This window comes from Oryzias latipes, chromosome 21 (assembly GCF_002234675.1).
Source record: "Oryzias latipes chromosome 21, ASM223467v1".
Classification (NCBI taxonomy): Eukaryota; Metazoa; Chordata; class Actinopteri; order Beloniformes; family Adrianichthyidae; genus Oryzias; species Oryzias latipes.
Window position 1 is genome coordinate 2,147,097 of NC_019879.2, and position 12,467 is coordinate 2,159,563.

The following is a 12,467-nucleotide window of genomic DNA, read 5'->3' on the forward strand; positions in this document are numbered from 1 at the left end:
GCTAAACGGTTTGTGACATGTTATTCCTGTTTCATTTATAATTGAACCTTTGTATTGTAAAAAAGTCAAAAGAAAAACTTTTTATCGTACACATCACCGTCTTTCATTGCATAAAATCTTTGTATGGTAGAGAGATGTCTTCTGCTCTTTTAAACCTCCAAATTAAAAAGGAACATTTCAGAAATTCTACTAATTTTTACAGTAAACATGTATATGCTTGTGGAAAGTGAGGAGTGGCTGAAGTTTCACAGAGGAAGGAGAAAAAACCAGGTAAAACTGACTATTTAGAATGTGACTTGGTAGACTATACAAGATGTAATTTTAACAGTTTCCATTAAAATTGCTCAATTGAATTAAAATTGAGAGGGTGGTGTTAGGATTAATTGCATGTTTTTGGACTGTGGGAGGAGAAGTCCAAAAAAGGATCCAGCTGGGAATTGAACCAGGAACTTTTTTGCAAGAAGGCTAACCACTACATCACTGTGCAGCCCGTGGTTAAATACTTCCAGATAACTGGGAGTATTTTGAAACTAGCTTTGCAGAGCTGACCTAAAATCTTTTTTTGCCTTTTAGTTTATGTTGTGATCTCAGTGCCTCAATATTTTTTGGATTAAAAAGAATTTATTGCATTTGCCAGTCTGAGCTGTGGTCCCTTGAGAAGAGCACAACAAGTAGGTGACACATTGATAGCAGGGCGGCGGAATTTACCTCTACTTGTAATATCCCTTAACCACAGACCATGTTGGCCAAAGTGCTTAACAAATACAATACAACCATTAGAATATTTAAAAATGAAGTAAAGCTTACGAATCATTAAAAAGTAAAACAATAAATATACTCACTGTCGTGTCAAAAATGTTGCTGCCACTCCCTTGCACTTGCTACCAGTAGGCACCAGATAGTTTCAATCAAGGTTTGAGATTCAAGATTCCAGATATTTGTCATCATTATGAGACATCATTGGGAGTGAGTTCCAAAACCGAGCAGTTAAAACATCAACAACTTAAATACATACACATTTAATAAAAATACATAAACATAAAAAAGTTGTTACAGTGAAGAGGCCATTTGGAAGAGATGAGTTTTTAGTTTCGATTTGAAATGTGGGAGTGTGTCAGTGTTACGGAGGTCAGGGGGGAGTGAGTTCCAAAGTCGAGGAGCAGATCAACTGAATGCCCTGCTCCCCATGGTGATAAGACGGGTGGAGGGGACAGAAAACTGGATAGAGGAGGTGGAGCGGAGAGAGCGAGCAGGTCTGGTCAGAGAGATAGGGAGGTGCAGGGTTGTGAAAGGCTTTGAATGTGTAGAGCAAGATTTTGTATTGAATACGGTATGGGATGGGGAGCCAGTGAAGCTGTTGAACGATAGGTGTGATCTGGTTGATGGAGGAAGTGCGTGTGATGATACGAGCAGCTGAATTCTGAACCAGTGGAGAGTTTTTTGTGGGAGACCAAACAGAAGAGTTACAGCAGTTCATGCAGGAAGTGATGAGGCTGTGTACGAGTACAGCAGTGGACAGAGGAGTGAGGGAGCGCTGTTGACGTTGAATGTTACATAGATGGAAGTAGGCAGATCGGGTGATGTTGTTTATGTGGGAAGTGAAATAGAGACTACTGTCAAGGATGACACCCAAACTCTTTACCTGAGGGGAGGGAGAGATGCTGGAACCGTTGATGGAAAGAGAAGTAATTGATCTTGCTCAGGGTGGATTGGTGCCCATCAGAAGAAATTCAGTTTTATTGCTATTGAGTTTAAAAAAAGTTCGAGGTGAATCAGGATTTTACTTCATTCATGCAGTTAACAGGTGCTAATGTGGGCAGTGTGGAGTTTGGTTGGCTAGAGAGGTAGAGCTGGGTGTCATCTGCATAGCAGTGGAAATGGATGTGATGTTTCTGGAAAAATTGTCCAAGCAGAAGAAGGTAGAGGATGAAGAGGAGGGGACCCTAAGGAACACCAGTTGTGATAGGGACAGAATGAGAAGTGAAGGATTTCAGTTGAATAAACTGAGTACGGTCAGAAGGTGGAGGCTGTTTGAGTCCAGGTACTCATTGTCATGTTCTATAATCCAGTCTGAGATGATTCCAGCTTTCTGACATGGCACCTTATCCTGCTGGAAGTAGCCATCAGCAGATGGCTCACTGTGGTCAGTAAGGGATGGACATGGTCAGCAACAATACTCAGGAAGGTTGTTGTGTTGTAACCATGTTTAATTGGTACTAGGGGGAAGAAAGTGTGCAAAGAAAACATCCCCAACACCATGACACAACCATCACCAGCCTAAACCATTGATTCAAGGCAGGATGGATCCATGCTTTTATGTTCCAAATTCTGAGCCTACCATCCAAATGTTGCAACAGATTGCCGGGAGGAGGGAGACCCAGTGAGGTCTTCTGCTGCTGTAGCCCATTTGCCTCCAGGTTTGACGTGTTGTGCGTCAAGAAGAACCACCAGGCAAAACGTTTCAACCCCTAGCAAGCCCTGAAACAAAAGACCAGAGAACTGCTGACCAGCTTTGAAAATGCTGATACGATTTTTGAGCCTCAGAAAACCGATATATAAAATGTCCATTGCCCTGGAAAGAGTTAAGGACCTCCAGCCGTTACTGGGTCCTTTAATGATGATGTCATCACATTGCCCTTCTTGAGTGGAACACACCCTCGTGGCTTTTCTTTACTTTACATTTTTCCATTGATATTATTGGGACATATGGGCTCTGTAGCTTCTGTTGTATTTAGGTCAAATAAGACAGCTTCTATCAATCATTAGCTTAACTTTTCTTTCTTCCCAGTTTCATCTATCACATCCCAAAAGCAAATGTTAATTTTTGACGACTTTTTGGACAATAAGCATGCCAGCATGGTTACCTTTTGCAGACAATACAAAAACGAGTACACAAATATACTTAATCACAATAGAATGCCTATCATATGATATTTAGGGTAGTTAGTCTTACCGGCGTGTTACAAATCATAAAAATGATTTCACACATGCTGCACAACTTAGAAATAGTCCATACAGCTACTCCTTACACTTAAAACATATCAAAGAGTGTGCCAGCACTCCAGAGATTAAATCCTGTGTGTGTGACTCAGGCTAAATAAAAATGATTTCCGCTGGTTCAGTCTGTAGCTGCAGATGAGAATCCACCAGTGGTGTAAGGTGTTGTTACGGTAATGATAGACTGTGTGACTGTGGGATTATTGACATCTTTAGAGCTTCTGATTTTTGAATCATAATAGGTTTTCATGGATAATGCGTTTAATCTTACCCACTTTACTCTTAACGGGTATGAGGAACTTGGCAAATACATATATCTTTGTTTTTTCATAATGTTTGCGGTATATGTTTTGATAATATGTGGTAACTCTGCAATTGTTTACATCATCTGCAGCCACAAAGACCTCCATAAACCCATGTACGTTTTCATTGCTGCTCTGTTACTGAACTGTTTTATTTATAGCACCACTGTTTATCCAAAACTTTTGATAGACTTCCTGTCTGAAGAGCAAATCATTTCCTATTCTTCCTGCCTCCTTCAGTTTTTCATGTTTTACTCTGTTGGTGGTTCAGAGTTTTTACTGCTTGCAGCCATGGCCTATGACAGATATGTGTCTATATGTAAACCTCTGAGATATGCAGCTATCATGACCAAAAGAATAGTGACAGCTTTGCTGATTTTAGCATGGACTGTACCTCCTTTTCATATGTCAGTTTTGACTATTCTAAACGCTGAAGCTAAAATCTGCAAATTTGATATAAATGGAATATTCTGTAACAACACAATGTACAAAATTTACTGCTTGAGCTCAAGAATGGTGACTGTGATTGGCATAGTGACTTTAGTAGATCTTTCAATTCTTCCTATGCTTTTCACAGTTTTTACGTATGCAAAGATATTTATAATTTCCTATCAAAGTTGTAAAGAGTTCAGGAGAAAGGCTGCTGAGACCTGTTTCCCTCACCTGCTGGTTTTATTCAGTTTCTCCTGCTTGGTTTTGTATGATGTCATTATAGCTCGAGTGGATTCAGATATTCCCAAAATTGCACGATTACTTATGACATTGCAGGCAATTCTATATCACCCTTTATTGAACCCATTCATTTATGGGCTCAAGATGAAAGAAATTTCTAAACACTTAAAAAGGTATTTATGTTGATCTTAGATGGTTTGTGACATGTTATTTCTGTTTCATTTGTAATCCAACCTTTGTATTGTAAATAATTCAAAAGAAAAACCAATCCAAACATTTTACTGTACTCTTTTATTGCATACAATCCTTGTATGAGATTTGGCTACCTGCTCTTTCAAAACTCCCAAATTAAATTTGAGTCTTTATTGCATTTGTTCGAGCAATTACTACAGTAAACGTAGATTATTTTAAAAAGTGAGGAGTGCCTGAAATTTCACAGGGGACAGAGAAAAAAGGAGGTAAAACTGACCACATTGAAATCCAAGCATGAACAAATGTTTTGTATCCTCAGTGTTTCTTTAAGCATCCCTAAAATTGTTTACAGTAGACATTAATATGTTTTATTTTCACCATATCTGTAAATTATATGTGCATTTTTGGAGTTGCAGTGGTTCAGTGCACAAAAAAACACTTTTTTAATGTTTATTGACAACAGACACAGAAATATTTGTTCTATGGCAAACCTTTGTTTGTTTGTTTGTTAATAATCCAACCAAGAACATAAATATAAAATAAGTTTGTAAAATTTCACGTGGAGCAATCATTAACCCTTGTGCTATCTTAGATGGCGTGTTTTCCCTACCGTGACAAAGGTGGATAAAGGTGGAAAGATTTCATGTAATCCATGGACACCAGTGAAGATCACAAATCATTAAAGAAAAAAGATTCAGCGCACTGTCGTGTGGGGTCCAGATGACCCCACTCCCAATGTTAACGTGCCTAGGATAGCACAAGGGTTATGGCATACAAATGAGAATTCAAGTCTGAAAATAAAAACTTGGCAATAGTCTAAGGCAGGGATGAGGGGGCTTTTGTCTGCAACCAAAGGCCTTTGGCTGTGAGGGAAAATGCTAACAATCTGAAAAAAGGAGCTTTGTTAGTTAGATTTGTCATTCATTTTTGGAATTTTCTTTTTGTTTACTTTTGAAATTTTCAATTTGGGTGATTTTACCTTAGTTGCATTTAACTGTATTTCTTTTTAACCACTGCTGACATTAGACTTAATCAATAGTGATTGAGAACTACACATTTCCTCCAGAATGCAGATAATTAAGCAAAATATGTTAAAAAGCTTGATGTATCGTCAGGCAGGTTTATTATAGAAGAAGTTTAAAACTCATGTTCTTTTTTTCTGCCTAATTGCTTTGCAAAGACATATTTTTTTAAAGTATCGTTGCAATTTAAAATGGAAGGATCTTATTTGAAACAGATTGGATTTTGTTTTGAAAGGAACTTGAATGTGCTACTGTCACAAGTAATGTAAAAGAAATGTAACAATGTTTTTTTTTTCTTCATTTTTTAACTTGTCCTGTCCAACAGCTGGGCAGTCAGATGAGAGCTGAGGGCCTCTTGGGTTGGACATATTTTACTTTAACAAGAGGGGTTATTAATCTTCAGACAAACCAAAGGTATGTCTGAATAAACCCCTTTTGTAATTAAGGCCAAACTTTATTAATTTCAAACATGTCTGAAAATCTTTGGTGTTGGACCGGACGGAAAAGGAAAGAGGGGAAGAAGAGAAAGGGACGTTAGAGAGAGGGGGGGTAGGGGGTGATAATAGGAGGGGAAGGGGGATAAGACCATGAAGCAGCATAAAGCAACAAGTTTACTGGTTGTTAATCATTATGGTAAAGTTTAAATGTAAAAAAAAAAAAAAAAAAAGGATGGAGCCTGTCCACACACACACTCAAATGTTATAAACACACCTGTTAGATGCAAAAATGTCCACCTGTCGACATGTACACAAAACAGATAGTGTTCACACGCATACTTATGCCTTAAAACCACCTAGTGTGAAATATTTCAGTCATTCAGTCTGTTGAGCTAACACCAGTGCTCAGGTGAGTGTTTATGTTCTTCTAAAATGGATGGTGGAACGTGAAAAGAAGGAGGGAGAGTGCCCAGCCATCCCCACCCCAAGACCCCCACCGCAGCAGCAGCAGCAGCCGCAGCCGGAATCCCCCCAACGCCACACGGGAACCGGCAGGGAACAACCGCCGCCCGGGCGACCAAGCCCGCCACCCAGGCCAGGGCCAGCAGGACCGCCGCAAGGCCCCCAGAGCCAGAGAGCAGGGAGGCACGGAGGGAAAGAGACCGCCGCCCCAGCCCAACCAGGAGAGCAGCCCCCCCCGCCGCGCCGGGAGAACCCAACGCAGGGCCCCACCGGAGAAGGACGCCCACAGCCCCAGACGAGCACCCCACCACCACCCAGGAGTTCCGGGCATCCCCCCGCCCCAACCCCAGGTACGAGCCAGGACCCCCCAAGGGAGACCCGCTCCGCACTCCAGGCAGCCATCCGCCCGGCCCACGGTTGGTCCAGGGAGGAGCGAGGCAGGGGCCAGCCGCCCCCGCCCAGGAGGGGGGGAACCCCGGGGAAAAAAGAGGGCCCACAAGGGGTGTTGTAAATATGGCCCGACCAGGCTCGGCCACAGTTGGAAATTTGGCGGGGCCCAGCACTCAGGAGCAAGGACCAGAACCCACCCCCCAGGGACACGAACACCCCCGGCTCAGATGTAATGTGAACCCCCCCACCGTGCGGAGAGAGCACCGTCGGGCCCAGGAAGCCGGCACCCCGGGGACACGGCCGCCGTTGAAAAGGGGCCCGTACCCCCCACCAGGGAAGAGGCAGGGGACAGATGGTTCTAGGTCCCACCTTCCTTGCAAAATGTGTGTGCGTGTATGTGTGTTTGAGAGAGTGTGTGTGTGCATGTGTGTGTGTTTATGTTGTGATGTATATATTGAGGGGGGGAGGGGTGTATGTACTAAGGGGGGTGCAGTTAAAATTGGCGGGTAGGGCACTAAGGGAACATCTCCTGATTACTCACAGTGACGTCCCCTCACCCTCCCCACCAAGGGGCCCTAAATGTCTAAGGTGCGGTTAAAATTGGCGGGTAGGGTGCTAGGAGGACATCTGCTGCTTGCTGGCAGTGATGTCCAAGCACCCCCCCTACCAAGGGCCCTACATGTTTAAGGTGCAAATAAAACAGAAAGAGGGGGGGCCCACTCCATACGGCAACCATAGGAGGGGGGCCACTGCCTAGTAAACCCCCCCCCCAAGGCTCATCGCAGGCTAAGCCCCCCATCCCCTCACCCTATTATGAGGTTATATGAGGAAGGGGGCAAGTTGGGGACAGCTGATAGACTGTCCCCCGGTGGTCAAACAGCTGTCCCCCGCCCCCCCCAACAAGGGGGCCAGGCCCACCCAGCCCAGGGGCCCCACCCCCGGAGGCGCCGACACCCCAGGCCCAGCACCACCCCCCCCACACAGAGAGAGAGGAGCCAGAAAGCGTTGGCCCCCCCCGGAGCAAGCCCAGGCCCCCACCCCCAAACGCCGGCCCTAGAAGAGCTCTGGTCAGGCCTCGACGGGACCGAGGCAGCCAACCGGCCGGGGAAACCGCCGATGGCCTCAGCGGAGACCCCAACCCGTCAACCCCCCCTGCCCCGTACCAATAGTGCCCCCCCCCCTCCCCCAGAATGCCCCCCCACAGGACAGGGCCGACAATACCCCCCCCCCCCCCCCCCAGACCCCGCAGCCGAAGCGGATGACACCCAGAGCGACCGGGGGCCCCAAGAGGGTTGTCCCGTCCCGCCCCAGAGCCAGGGAAGGGCCGATCCCAGCCCCAGGTGTAGATGGGAAGCCCATCCAGCGCTGCTGGGCCCCCCCCCCCGAGCAGCGCCCCCTGCCAACCCCCCCCAGCACAGCCAAAGGGACCACCCTCCCAAGCCAAGCCAGACCACCACCCCACCCCCCCACCACGCACCCCCACACCCAAGCCCAGAGGACCACGCAGCGCCCCAGCCCGCCCCACCCAGGCGCCGGACCCGACCCCCCGACCAACGGAGCCCCCACCACCCCCCGCCAGGCCCCGGAGGCCCGACCCCCACCCCGGCCTACGGCAGAAGGGCAAGGAGCAGCGACGACCAGGCCCCCCCCCACCCCCTAAGTCATGGAGTTAGCCATGGGAGACCAGAGAGACTGAATTCTTTCAAAGTTACTTGAACTTTGGGCTGACATTTTTTCCAAGCTGATATGATCAAGCAGCAGATTTCTGTGTTGACTTATATTTATATTATTCTTGCTTTTCCAATTTATTAAAATAGTTTTTTAGCAATGCAAAGAGTTATGAAAATGATAGAGCCTAATCCTCCTTCAACATCGATGGCACTCATGTCACCAAGCACACAAAGTGACGGTGAAGCTGTGATTGAAACCTTAAGCCAGACTGATAGATCGGCACATACCTGCTGCCAGAGAGCCTGGACAGGCGTGCAGAACCATAGTGCATGCATGTAATTGTCGGGTAGATTACTGTCACAGTGCTGACAAATGTCTGAGTTGCTGAGACCCATCTTGAACATCCTCTGTCCAGTGTAGTATATTCTGTGAAGAGTTTTGAAATGGATTAGCTGCAGATTTGGACTTTTTGTCATTTTAAAGGTGTTTAGACAAAGTTCTGACCAAAAGCTTTCATCTGTGCTGATGCTCAAATCCGCATCCCATTTTGTTGTCGGAAGTGAAATATTGTTATCTAAATTACATAAAAGTTTGTATATTTTGGAGAGAGTTTTATTCATTGAGAAATTGATCAGAGTGCTAACTACATCTGGTAGCTTTAAATCGTTGTCTCTGTATTTAAACTTTTTAGTAATAATTGATTTAAGTTGCTGATATTCCAAGAAGGTATATATTCCATGTTTGTCTTGAAGTTCCTGGGACAATGTTTTTTTTTAATAAAAATCTTTATACGCTACATGTTATACCAACTCAGTGGCCTTGTGGTAGATTGTCTGCCTCAGCCTGGAAGGCCTGGAGTTCATATAGACCGAGTCATACTGAAGACTACAAATCCTGCTTGACCCTCAGCACTCAGGGGTCGGATTAGGGGGTTAAACCACCAAACTGTTCCCACATGTGGCTGTGTCTGGAGCTCACCAGCTCCCCAGAACAAATTTCACACATCTAGATAAGTGGTAACGGGGTTTCCTGTACAATGAGATGATTACTTTGCTGGTCACTCTGAATGCTATAGGTTAAAGGTTAAATAACATAAAATAAAGTAAAGATAGGGTAGGATATATACAGCATATGTGAACATTATAATATATAAACTCACTGTCCAACTTGCGTAACTTGCAGGTCTAGAATTTGTCATTGTGTCCACTTAAGCAATTATAGTTAATATGAATACAAATTTTCATATTTTTTAAGGTTTCACACAAAGTTGTTATTGAAATGAAGGACCAAATCATTTTCACATGGTATGTGTAGTTTGCACACATTTTTATTTAATAATAAAGACAAAACCAGGAAATTTACAGTGCACACATGGACTTTATACATTAACCCTTTTGCTATCCTAGGCACTTTAACATTTGGAGTTGGGTCATGTAGAACCACTAGACAGTGCTCTGAACCTTTTTTCTTCAATGATTTGTGATCTTCACTGGTGTCCATGGATTACATGAAATCTTTTCACCTTTATCCACCTTTGTCATGGTAGAGAGAACACGTCAATGTAAGGGTGGGGTCATCTAAGATAGCACAAGGGTTAAGTAGCAAAGCAACATAGAAAAACAGAAGTACCTTGACTGCCTAAAATAATTTCATAATTCATCAAGGAATAGAAAGAAAAATGACGAGACTAAATCACAGTAATCCACCTTATTGAAATTGGCTTGTAGAGTAACCCAACATTCCACCTGTAAGTGAGATAACTCTTCCCTTTTACAGATCCGTCAAATCTTAACTTCAATAGAGAGAGATGTAAGGAATAGGAGTAAAGATTTATTTTTGAAACTGTGTGTGTAAACGAAGTCTACAGTCTTTTGCAGTTAGTCTCTTGGTCAATGACAGCATGTGTGTTTGGGATAAACTTGCACCATTGATGAATAAACCTCCAACTCAAAGAGAGGCTTACCATGAGGGCAGTCTTTACTAAAACAATTCAGACAGGTATGCAAGTACTGAGCAATATATTATTTCTGGTAAACAATAATTTGATAGGATTACATTATCTGTGGCTCAGGAATGAATAGTAGATGAATACACCAACGTTGGAGGCTTAGTACCATGAGCATAATGCTACCATGAACCAAACGTACCCACGTTTAAGAGCTGGATGTGAACCATAGGCATAGCACTTCCTAGTAGTGGAAAGCACCCATGTTTAGGGCTTGATTGGAGCTATGTTTTAAAGCAATTGAAGCCTACCCGAAAAGTCTGCATTACAAAACAAATACGAGACAAAATTGTTTAAAAAACATTGGTTTGTAACCATCCACCCACAGAGGGTGGATGGTTTAAACTGCCTCAAGTGTAAGAGTTTAAATATCATTGGATCGTGTTTGCGAGTGAGAGAAAACTGGAGCATGAGGTCAACAGACGGATTGGAATAACATCCGCCATTATGCGGTCAATATACCGGTCCGTTGTGGTAAAGAGAGGGCTGAGCCAGAAAGCAACGCTCTCAATTTACCAGTCTTTGTTCCAAAACTCATCTATGTTTATGAGCTCTGGGTCACGACTGAAAGAAAAAGGTCTTGGATACAATCTTACAAAATGACCTTCCTCTGTAGGGTGTTACTTTAGAGATAGGGTGAGAAGCTCGGTCACCCAAAAAGAGCTCGCAGTAGAGCGGAAGCTCCTCCACATTGAGAGGAGCCAGTTTAGGTGGCTCAGGCATCTTTTTTGGATGCCTCCAAAACGACTCCCTGGGGAGGTGTTTCAGGCATGTCTAACTGGAGAAACTATGCACTGGAGAGACTACGTCTCTCGGTCGGCCTGGGAACACCACAGGGTCCCCCCAGAAGAGCTGGAGGAAGTGGCCGGGGAGAAGGGAAGTCTGGGTAGGGGTCAGCAACCCAGTACCTCATGGGCTACCGGCCTGCTTGATTGGTAGTTAATCCTGTTTCAGTAATTGCTGATCACCATGTGTGTTCCGTCCATCAGAAACTAGGCTGATTCAATCCATCTAATCAGCATCAACTGAAGTGGGGTTAGCTGCAAAACAAGCTTGGCGGTAGCCCACGAAGAACAGGGTTGGTGACCCCTGGCCTAGACTGTTTCCCCCGCTACCCGGTCCCAGATGAGTGGAAGAAGATGGATGACTGAATGGTTTGTAACCTTTAAGATTATGAGCAGACATAGGTAGGCTGCAGGAAAAGCATGAAATGCAAGACCAACATCAGCTATGCATTATGAAAATTACCAGAAGATGTCATATATAGGTACTTCTGAGCAGCATCAATGATGATGGTATTGGGTCTGATGCACAAGGTTTAGGCAGCTGTAAATCATTGTCTTAGTGTTGAAGAGAAGCTAGGAAAATTGTATGGCAGAGGTACTACAGACCCAGATGCTGAAACCCGGAAGGAACACAAGAGAGATATAAGGCAAGTAATTTTATTTATTTTGTTCTTGTAGGTGATCTCCCAGAGGTGATGTCTTCGGCCCGAGACTGCAGATGGCAGGAAGACGAGGTGTGGCTGGAGGGCTTCTGTGGAGGCTGAGAGGGCATGAACGGCTGGCGAGGAGAGCGTGGATAGAACAGGCGGTTCCAGAGGAAATCCCAGGTAGCACTTGTGATGATTGAGTCCTGGAAGAGAGGCGTAAAACAAATTACTAAACAGGATTAACTTTCTTGGCATCAACATGAGAGACCAGACAAGCACCATGGGGGATTAACGAACTGGCAATGAATACTGGCTGTGGATCTCCTTAAGAAGGCAGCAGGGCTGATGAGGTGAGTGGCAACAGCTGGGAATACTCCAGAGCAGAGAGGGGCGTGGCTGACGAGGTTAGTGGCAACAGCTGGGAATCCTCCAGACCAGAGCAGAGAGGGGTGGGGCTGACAGAGGCACCATGAAAGCCACAGGATTTTTGCTCTTTTATTTTCTACCACCTTCTGAGGTGTTTCCCATTTTGTCCTTGGGGTTTTCCAGTTGATATTCTGCACACATGTTCCTGTATATTATTCCCCCCACTTGATTGGGGCGCTCCATGTATGCTTTCCCTGCCAGCATCTTACTCCCTGCAGTTATGTGCTGGATTGTTTCAGGCATCTCTTTGCACAGCCTACACCTTGGGTCTTGTCTGGTAGATCCACACCTTGGGTCTTGTCTGGTGTGGTAAATCTGAGCTTCTATGGCTCTGGTGCTCAGGGCTTGTTCCTGAGCTGCCAGGATGAGTGCTTCATTGCTGTCCTGTAGGCCAGCCCTTTCTAGCCATTGGTAGGATTTCTTGATATCAGCCACTTCAGTTATGGTCCGGTGGTACAT

General features: G+C 44.7%; 1 protein-coding gene across 1 annotated transcript; it reads left to right on the forward strand.

The window, feature by feature from the left end:
* Positions 1–2,760: 2,760 nt before the first annotated feature.
* On the forward strand, positions 2,761–4,157 carry LOC101165924 (olfactory receptor 11A1-like). Its single transcript, XM_004081401.2, has one exon. The coding sequence runs from the start codon at positions 3,246–3,248 to the stop codon at positions 4,155–4,157; it is 912 nt and encodes a 303-aa protein (XP_004081449.1). The 5' UTR covers positions 2,761–3,245.
* Positions 4,158–12,467: the final 8,310 nt, after the last annotated feature.

Bases quoted from the DNA above. Each gene is read 5' to 3' on its own strand.
- LOC101165924 (XM_004081401.2), top strand. From the start codon at position 3,246: ATGGATAATGCGTTTAATCTTACCCACTTTACTCTTAACGGGTATGAG.